At 33.9% G+C, this 10,313-nt stretch overlaps 1 protein-coding gene across 1 annotated transcript; it reads right to left on the reverse strand.

Moving 5' to 3' along the window:
• Positions 1-827: 827 nt before the first annotated feature.
• LOC111807427 lies at positions 828-10,307 on the reverse strand. Its single transcript, XM_023693157.1, has 17 exons — positions 10,262-10,307; positions 10,089-10,181; positions 9,875-9,973; positions 9,637-9,774; positions 9,356-9,475; positions 9,135-9,266; positions 8,953-9,060; positions 8,720-8,872; positions 8,560-8,646; positions 8,346-8,492; positions 8,154-8,258; positions 7,956-8,078; positions 4,270-4,422; positions 2,167-2,358; positions 1,848-2,021; positions 1,700-1,761; positions 828-1,627 (listed from the first exon to the last, which is right to left on the reverse strand). Exons 1-17 carry the CDS (start codon positions 10,266-10,268, stop codon positions 1,226-1,228), a joined length of 2,295 nt encoding a protein of 764 aa, XP_023548925.1. The 5' UTR covers positions 10,269-10,307; the 3' UTR covers positions 828-1,225.
• Positions 10,308-10,313: the final 6 nt, after the last annotated feature.

The following is a 10,313-nucleotide window of genomic DNA, read 5'->3' on the forward strand; positions in this document are numbered from 1 at the left end:
TCTCTAACTCTCGAGAATTATTGTCTATCAATCTTCTCCTCTGTAGCTTTTGGCAGCCGCTTCTGATTTATTTAATACTAACCTTTTTCAAGTAAGGCAAACCCAACAGTAGCTGTAACTTATGCTTTGTGAGCATATCAGAGGCAGTATAGAAAGTATGAATCTTAATATTCATGTACATAGAAGCATGAAACCATAAGTGAGAGCTATAGAAACACCGAGGAAGATAGACAAAATTGAATGTCATTTCCTTCATGAATTTCATAGTGGTGATGACCCCTTTATGTACATTGAGAGAACAAGCAAATAAGTTAAAAGCATTTATTTGGCAAGATTACAATAACATTATTTAAAATTTTAAGGCATAAAATATGACCACGGATAATATGTAGAACACTTCATAACATGCCCCCTCAAACTGAAGACTGGGTAGAAGTCAGAAGTTGGTCACGAGAAGACAAGAAGATTTGGATGAGAACAGCTTGGTGAGCAAATCCACAAACTGATCTTTGGAAGATATAAAGTGAACAAAAATGTTCTTGTGAACAAACTTGTCACGATCAAAATGGAAGATATAAATGGCAGTAACACTGGTTTTTTTGCAAGTAATATTGACATTGTCACACCATAGCGGGGGAGGAGGCTGTCAAAGGAACAAGAAGATCACAATGGAACTGCCGCAACCAAAAGAGATCAGCAGTTACAGTAGCCAACAAGCGATAATTTGCCATAGTGTGGATGAGCAGGAAATGGTGTGTTGGTTGTTGGCAAACCAGGATATAGGACTGGAGCAAAGAAAAGCAATAAAACCATATGTAGAACGACAATTCAGATGTATCAGATGTATCACCAACCCGACAGAGTGACAAAAGGGTTGTGAGAGACAAATCTTCTCAACTAAACATAATACCAGGTTGCTTGATCCACAAAGAAAAGAAAAAAAGAAGAAGAATTGTGGGATGATCATGAATTGACCTACTCTATTGATTACAAAGGCAATGTCGAGTTGGGTAAATGTGAGATATTGAAGTAAACCGACAAGCTGGCGATAAAGAATTGCATCATTGAATAAAGGTACAGAACTGGGTGTTAAATAACATAGCAATTCCAGTTAAGATATCCCATTTCTTTAACTACTGAACCAGCATAGAAGTTGGTCAAAGACTTATGTATAACCATATTCTGCAGAAATCAAAGCAAAATGATGAAGTGGGTGTGCTGAGTTTCACAAGTCCCACAGAAGTTCCTCTGCAAGGTGTCCAAACATGTAACCTGCTAGATATGATATGCCAAAGGCCCCAACTCCCACTGAAACATATACGCCTGCAGTTTTGACATAAACAAGCCTATTTCTTGGCTTTTGATTAATGTGAGCTTTCTGGACAGCAAGAAGTGCAGTGCATGAAAGGGAAGCTCCTGCAGCCGCTATGATTTTGAGGTTTTTGTTTCTAATCTTGAGGGATGAGAGTGCATAAACCAGTGGTGGCACTAACCCAAAACACAACAAAGATAAGTAGGCGATGATAAAACAGAGAAGACTATACATTTTTTCCTTCAATACTTCTTTGTAGTTATTGCCGTCCACTTCAATTCTAGGTATTTTTCTCTTCTTCTGCAATCTTGATACCTGTACATTTACTTCATACGTTTCACTATATCAAAAACTTGAAAACCCAAAAGACAAAAGGTAAATGCTTACATCATGTCTAATAATAAAGAGTCCAGCTATCAAATTTGTCAACGCCAAAGCTATTATATTTCCTGCAAGAATCCCAATCCAAGATCAACTAGAGATCGCCTAATCATTATTTAAGAAAAAGGGAAATAGAGGAAATGAAAACCATTACCATCAGAAATCTTTGCACTCATTGCTGCAGTTACAATAGCTAAACTTGTAATTGATTCCATTAAGCCACCAAGTACTATAAGTCTACGAATTTCCCACCTTCTAACTCTAGTGCTTGGCTCATCAGGAGGTATCGTGATAGCTAAGCATTCTTGATGGGGCATTTCTTCACCAGCTTATAATGAGTATAGAAAAGACGAGAGTGAAAAAAGAGTTTATATGACACAATGGTATTAATCTCAATGCATTATCAAACAATTCTAAAACTATAACACATAAATTTAGCATGAAATTTTGGCACTTTTTTACATCAAACTCACCTGTACCATGAATGGATGGTATTGAAGCTTGTACAAGAGTCGTGGATTGTTTTGGAGCATGTTGGATTGTCACCTCTCTGACATAATTCATGCAAGCAGGACAACGTATGATATGCAAATTGAGAAACTTATAAAGAACTTCATAACACTTTTTTGGAACGTCTTTTTCATCTTCGTATGAAAATTTTGCAGATGATTCTTCAACGTCTTCTAATTTCAAAGCACTTTGAATCTCATTGTTGATACAGTTCTGGCACTTGGAACAGTGTATGTCATACGATTTTATTGAATCATATAATACTTTGAAAAGTTCTTCTTCAATAATATTGTTGAATGATTCAGACTCTGGCGGAGGGGAGAGGAGGGAAAAAGATCAGTCCCCCAAAATATAAATATAAATATATATATATACATTAATATTTTTACCAAGTCAAAATACAAACAATCCATTAACGTTTAGCCAATGAAAGATCAAAGTAGATTGAGCAACTATTTAAAACTATTTTCTACTAAATCTCAATTAAAGTGTCTATTTTGAACTTATAGACTAAATTGAAACTAACTTCAAACTTAAAGATTGAAAGTGTGTTTTTGTATGTTATAAACAACCTTATATAAGAAAGTTACATAATTAAAAATATATTTATCAGATAAATATTTTCTTTAAATACACTATTTAGCGCCCATATATTATATATTCGAACCATTTAAATGGTTATCAATTAACCTTTAGTAGATGATGTTGGTTGTGTATGATTGTACCTTAGATGCATATGTTATGTAGTGCCATTAGGTTATTGTGGGGGGTTGTTCAAAGGTTTCCAACTATTCTTTGACAATGAACTTGATTTGAGGAGCAAAGGATGCCCCCACGTTAATAGGACTATATGGGAACTATTAGGGAATAGTCAACTAGTTCACTGTAGTGGATTGTTTAGTGAGACAAGAGTCATATATGTCCTAAGATGGACGATGGTGGAGGTCGCACCTCATCTTTTCATAATCTAATTGAAAAGAGGGAAACGATGGAGAGCATAACTAGAATTCCTAAACCTTGAGTTCCGTTCTTCAAGATGTGCTCTAGGAGAGCTTGACCACATGACTCGAATGGTCTAGGGGTGCTCGATGGAGTTTGTTATTGATAACTGATCATTGGGTAGGGTCTCGTGAATATGATGACAGAGATTAGCTCGGAGGAGCTGTGCAATATTGTGTCAATTAGCCTAAGATCTATACTTAAGGTTATACTACATAGAAAGGCATGTTATAGACACGTGTTTTCCAATATATGAGACATATGAGTGTGGTTAGTGTCTATTTGTAAGTTTCTTATTGGGTATTCTTATACTTATATGTGCTACCCTTTTTACGATTCAGGTGGTACCTGAGTTACTAGTCAGTGATGACAGTGTCCGGGAGCTAGGGTGTGCCATAGAGATGGTCGGATTAAAGTCTTGTTTAGTCTCTAGAGCTTCTACTATTAATCTATCTTGATCACGTTTGTTTGTAAATCTATTTTGATTGTGTGTTTGCAAATTACTCAATTAAAATAAAATATATTTTGTTTTTATGAAATCCCTCAAACTTTATACTAATTCTAGACCACATTTTCTCTACAAAATGAAACTGTAAAAGTCTAAGCCAACTACTAGCAGATATTGTCCGTTTTGGCCCATTATGTATAGCCGTCAGCCTCACGGTTTTAAAACTCGTCTGTTAAAGAGAGGTTTCCACACATTCATTTCTCTCTCCAACCGAGGTGGGATCTCACACAAAGTTATAATATAAAATGATTTAGGATTGTTTTTACAAATTTTTACATGATTAGTATTTATAGAGGAAGTACAAACAAACCTTTGAAACTTTGAACCATTGAAGTGGTTGGAAGTGGTTGGAGAATTTTTTTTGATTCCATGTTGTGTTTAAAGCGATCAAAATATCTGTCGTCTATCTTCCGTAACCGTTTTCTGGCCTTGGCTGCGAAAAAAACAGCGATTGAAATTGAGACCAGATTATAATTTAAGAAGTGCAATAAAATTTGTGATACATTACCCATCTTTTCNTTTGGAACGTCTTTTTCATCTTCGTATGAAAATTTTGCAGATGATTCTTCAACGTCTTCTAATTTCAAAGCACTTTGAATCTCATTGTTGATACAGTTCTGGCACTTGGAACAGTGTATGTCATACGATTTTATTGAATCATATAATACTTTGAAAAGTTCTTCTTCAATAATATTGTTGAATGATTCAGACTCTGGCGGAGGGGAGAGGAGGGAAAAAGATCAGTCCCCCAAAATATAAATATAAATATATATATATACATTAATATTTTTACCAAGTCAAAATACAAACAATCCATTAACGTTTAGCCAATGAAAGATCAAAGTAGATTGAGCAACTATTTAAAACTATTTTCTACTAAATCTCAATTAAAGTGTCTATTTTGAACTTATAGACTAAATTGAAACTAACTTCAAACTTAAAGATTGAAAGTGTGTTTTTGTATGTTATAAACAACCTTATATAAGAAAGTTACATAATTAAAAATATATTTATCAGATAAATATTTTCTTTAAATACACTATTTAGCGCCCATATATTATATATTCGAACCATTTAAATGGTTATCAATTAACCTTTAGTAGATGATGTTGGTTGTGTATGATTGTACCTTAGATGCATATGTTATGTAGTGCCATTAGGTTATTGTGGGGGGTTGTTCAAAGGTTTCCAACTATTCTTTGACAATGAACTTGATTTGAGGAGCAAAGGATGCCCCCACGTTAATAGGACTATATGGGAACTATTAGGGAATAGTCAACTAGTTCACTGTAGTGGATTGTTTAGTGAGACAAGAGTCATATATGTCCTAAGATGGACGATGGTGGAGGTCGCACCTCATCTTTTCATAATCTAATTGAAAAGAGGGAAACGATGGAGAGCATAACTAGAATTCCTAAACCTTGAGTTCCGTTCTTCAAGATGTGCTCTAGGAGAGCTTGACCACATGACTCGAATGGTCTAGGGGTGCTCGATGGAGTTTGTTATTGATAACTGATCATTGGGTAGGGTCTCGTGAATATGATGACAGAGATTAGCTCGGAGGAGCTGTGCAATATTGTGTCAATTAGCCTAAGATCTATACTTAAGGTTATACTACATAGAAAGGCATGTTATAGACACGTGTTTTCCAATATATGAGACATATGAGTGTGGTTAGTGTCTATTTGTAAGTTTCTTATTGGGTATTCTTATACTTATATGTGCTACCCTTTTTACGATTCAGGTGGTACCTGAGTTACTAGTCAGTGATGACAGTGTCCGGGAGCTAGGGTGTGCCATAGAGATGGTCGGATTAAAGTCTTGTTTAGTCTCTAGAGCTTCTACTATTAATCTATCTTGATCACGTTTGTTTGTAAATCTATTTTGATTGTGTGTTTGCAAATTACTCAATTAAAATAAAATATATTTTGTTTTTATGAAATCCCTCAAACTTTATACTAATTCTAGACCACATTTTCTCTACAAAATGAAACTGTAAAAGTCTAAGCCAACTACTAGCAGATATTGTCCGTTTTGGCCCATTATGTATAGCCGTCAGCCTCACGGTTTTAAAACTCGTCTGTTAAAGAGAGGTTTCCACACATTCATTTCTCTCTCCAACCGAGGTGGGATCTCACACAAAGTTATAATATAAAATGATTTAGGATTGTTTTTACAAATTTTTACATGATTAGTATTTATAGAGGAAGTACAAACAAACCTTTGAAACTTTGAACCATTGAAGTGGTTGGAAGTGGTTGGAGAATTTTTTTTGATTCCATGTTGTGTTTAAAGCGATCAAAATATCTGTCGTCTATCTTCCGTAACCGTTTTCTGGCCTTGGCTGCGAAAAAAACAGCGATTGAAATTGAGACCAGATTATAATTTAAGAAGTGCAATAAAATTTGTGATACATTACCCATCTTTTCATATTCAAACCTCTGTTGCTTGTACTCGAATGTAACTTTTCGTATCATGCGATCACAGTCACTTTCCAACTTCTTCATTTTTACTCTCAAGGAATCTGTGTAGATCCATCATAAAATTTCATTTCAATTTGATTTACTATATATTATATAATTTACTTCTTCTGAACTTATTCTTAACTTACTTATGTCCTCCAATAATTTTGGATGATTGTACTTTGCATATATTTGAGACACATCCATTAATGAAATGTTGTCCAGACTTGTTAAATGTCTTCTCTCCATAAAGTCACAATATGCTCTTTCCACCTCCTTCAACTCCTCCATCATTTCTGAAATTTATAACAAATAAAATCCATATTTGTACATATAATAGAATTACTATACCAAATGAATTACCCNTCTATTTTGAACTTATAGACTAAATTGAAACTAACTTCAAACTTAAAGATTGAAAGTGTGTTTTTGTATGTTATAAACAACCTTATATAAGAAAGTTACATAATTAAAAATATATTTATCAGATAAATATTTTCTTTAAATACACTATTTAGCGCCCATATATTATATATTCGAACCATTTAAATGGTTATCAATTAACCTTTAGTAGATGATGTTGGTTNTTACATGATGTTTGTAGTACATTCTCCCAGATGTACTCCAAATGAATTTGGTGGACATCAAATGAAGTGTATGTGTTGGCATGCTTCTTGGTGTGTCTCTTTTCTAATACCCATAAATATTCATCTTCCACGCTTAAATATTGTTCTCTCCAATTGACTGCCAAATAAATTTAACAAATGAATTGAATTGAATACAATTATCCCATAATTAAAATAAAAGTCGTGAATTAGTGTTACCCATCCTTTCCAGTGTATATATTTTGTAGTCTACGTTGATGTGCATCTCCAAATATAAATTTTGGTGTATTTCTCGTTGCTCCCACGAATAATAATGTCTCCAATNAATCTAATTGAAAAGAGGGAAACGATGGAGAGCATAACTAGAATTCCTAAACCTTGAGTTCCGTTCTTCAAGATGTGCTCTAGGAGAGCTTGACCACATGACTCGAATGGTCTAGGGGTGCTCGATGGAGTTTGTTATTGATAACTGATCATTGGGTAGGGTCTCGTGAATATGATGACAGAGATTAGCTCGGAGGAGCTGTGCAATATTGTGTCAATTAGCCTAAGATCTATACTTAAGGTTATACTACATAGAAAGGCATGTTATAGACACGTGTTTTCCAATATATGAGACATATGAGTGTGGTTAGTGTCTATTTGTAAGTTTCTTATTGGGTATTCTTATACTTATATGTGCTACCCTTTTTACGATTCAGGTGGTACCTGAGTTACTAGTCAGTGATGACAGTGTCCGGGAGCTAGGGTGTGCCATAGAGATGGTCGGATTAAAGTCTTGTTTAGTCTCTAGAGCTTCTACTATTAATCTATCTTGATCACGTTTGTTTGTAAATCTATTTTGATTGTGTGTTTGCAAATTACTCAATTAAAATAAAATATATTTTGTTTTTATGAAATCCCTCAAACTTTATACTAATTCTAGACCACATTTTCTCTACAAAATGAAACTGTAAAAGTCTAAGCCAACTACTAGCAGATATTGTCCGTTTTGGCCCATTATGTATAGCCGTCAGCCTCACGGTTTTAAAACTCGTCTGTTAAAGAGAGGTTTCCACACATTCATTTCTCTCTCCAACCGAGGTGGGATCTCACACAAAGTTATAATATAAAATGATTTAGGATTGTTTTTACAAATTTTTACATGATTAGTATTTATAGAGGAAGTACAAACAAACCTTTGAAACTTTGAACCATTGAAGTGGTTGGAAGTGGTTGGAGAATTTTTTTTGATTCCATGTTGTGTTTAAAGCGATCAAAATATCTGTCGTCTATCTTCCGTAACCGTTTTCTGGCCTTGGCTGCGAAAAAAACAGCGATTGAAATTGAGACCAGATTATAATTTAAGAAGTGCAATAAAATTTGTGATACATTACCCATCTTTTCATATTCAAACCTCTGTTGCTTGTACTCGAATGTAACTTTTCGTATCATGCGATCACAGTCACTTTCCAACTTCTTCATTTTTACTCTCAAGGAATCTGTGTAGATCCATCATAAAATTTCATTTCAATTTGATTTACTATATATTATATAATTTACTTCTTCTGAACTTATTCTTAACTTACTTATGTCCTCCAATAATTTTGGATGATTGTACTTTGCATATATTTGAGACACATCCATTAATGAAATGTTGTCCAGACTTGTTAAATGTCTTCTCTCCATAAAGTCACAATATGCTCTTTCCACCTCCTTCAACTCCTCCATCATTTCTGAAATTTATAACAAATAAAATCCATATTTGTACATATAATAGAATTACTATACCAAATGAATTACCCTTGTCTAGTACATCATGTTCAAAGCTCTGCTGCAGTTTGCGAGTATAAGCATCTAACCACAATCTCCAATTATTCCTACAGTTTACTGTAAAATATGCTTAGCTGTAATTTCTTACTAATTAGTAGTGCAGTAAACTTAACAATATTGATTAACTTACATGATGTTTGTAGTACATTCTCCCAGATGTACTCCAAATGAATTTGGTGGACATCAAATGAAGTGTATGTGTTGGCATGCTTCTTGGTGTGTCTCTTTTCTAATACCCATAAATATTCATCTTCCACGCTTAAATATTGTTCTCTCCAATTGACTGCCAAATAAATTTAACAAATGAATTGAATTGAATACAATTATCCCATAATTAAAATAAAAGTCGTGAATTAGTGTTACCCATCCTTTCCAGTGTATATATTTTGTAGTCTACGTTGATGTGCATCTCCAAATATAAATTTTGGTGTATTTCTCGTTGCTCCCACGAATAATAATGTCTCCAATACACTGTGGAAGAGTAATACTGTATTAGTCACCACTTAAAAATGGGCATATAAATACTTAAATTACCATTAACTTACTCAGCACACTTGTTATTTCACGAAGGCTTTCGCAATCGATTCGTTCAGGATCAAACGTTAACCTTGTTCTCTGTCCTGTGAGCTCAGTAGAGAACAGTTCATCCATAGCCAATAACTCTCTTGTCGAACTGACTACACATTTAAGTGATTAATAAATTAAAAATGAGTGTTAGTTGTAAACAAATAACATAACCATGCTATAAGTTTTGGTCTGCACTTACCTACCCATCCTAGTACATCTTTAGAGTATCCTGAAAGTACATCAACCAAGCGCGTTGCGGTCTTTTGCGATAACCCAACAAATATACCTTCCAACTTCATCATTTCTTTCTTCCTACGTACTGTAAATGTAAATCATTCTTTATTATTTGAGGTTGGCTTGATTTAGAATATATATCTTAATCAACCCAACATAGCTCATAGTTTCAATAGTTCATCAATTTTTATCGATATACTTTTAGCTCATAGTTTCAATACTTATTTGATTTACTCTTTCACTTACTCATATCTGTTAGGAACTCTTCATCAGAGTGCTTGGAAATTACATCATCCACCTCAGATGATGACTGAGAGCGAGGGTTTCTCCTTCGTGAGATTAAATATACTTTTTCTGCATGCTCCAACTCTCTTCTTGTATTAACTGCAAATTGTATTAATCAGTTACAATCATCAAATAATTAACCAAATTTTGCATAATACTCCATAAGTACTGAAGGTAGTAACTCTCCAACATTAATTACCTAACTCTCTTAATACATCCTCTTTATTCTTTAAGCTTTTCCCTTTCAATATGTCACCATATTCATCCTCCTGCTCTATCAATTGTTTTCTCAAGCCTACTGCAAAATTTTCATACATTAATTAATCAACATTGTTGGTTCAATATAGATAAAAATAATCGTTGAAGTTCCTCATAAAAGTAAATTTCAAAGATCCAAAATAAAAATTGCATACGTAGTTTTTCCATCATATCTATGCAGGAACGTTCTACTCCCCCTTGCAGTAGCCAAAAATAATCTGTTGAGAGATCACTCAACCTCAATCTACCTGTAAATCATAAAGAGAATCAAAGCAGTAATTATGTGATATATATAATAATATTGTAATTTAGTATACTGGAACCTTACCAACCATAAATGTAATTTCATAGTGACCATATGATGAAAACTTTTCTGGATT

The sequence above is a fragment of the Cucurbita pepo genome, chromosome LG12 (genome assembly GCF_002806865.2).
Source record: "Cucurbita pepo subsp. pepo cultivar mu-cu-16 chromosome LG12, ASM280686v2, whole genome shotgun sequence".
In the NCBI taxonomy this organism is placed as follows: domain Eukaryota; kingdom Viridiplantae; phylum Streptophyta; class Magnoliopsida; order Cucurbitales; family Cucurbitaceae; genus Cucurbita; species Cucurbita pepo.

Excerpts from the sequence above, each read along its gene's own strand:
- LOC111807427 (XM_023693157.1), bottom strand. Across the intron at positions 8,493-8,559 it reads ACATGATGTACTAGACAAGG|AAATGATGGAGGAGTTGAAG; the intron begins GTAATTCATTTG and ends TATAAATTTCAG. Across the intron at positions 4,423-7,955 it reads AATGGTTCAAAGTTTCAAAG|AGTCTGAATCATTCAACAAT; the intron begins GTTTGTTTGTAC and ends CCCCTCCGCCAG.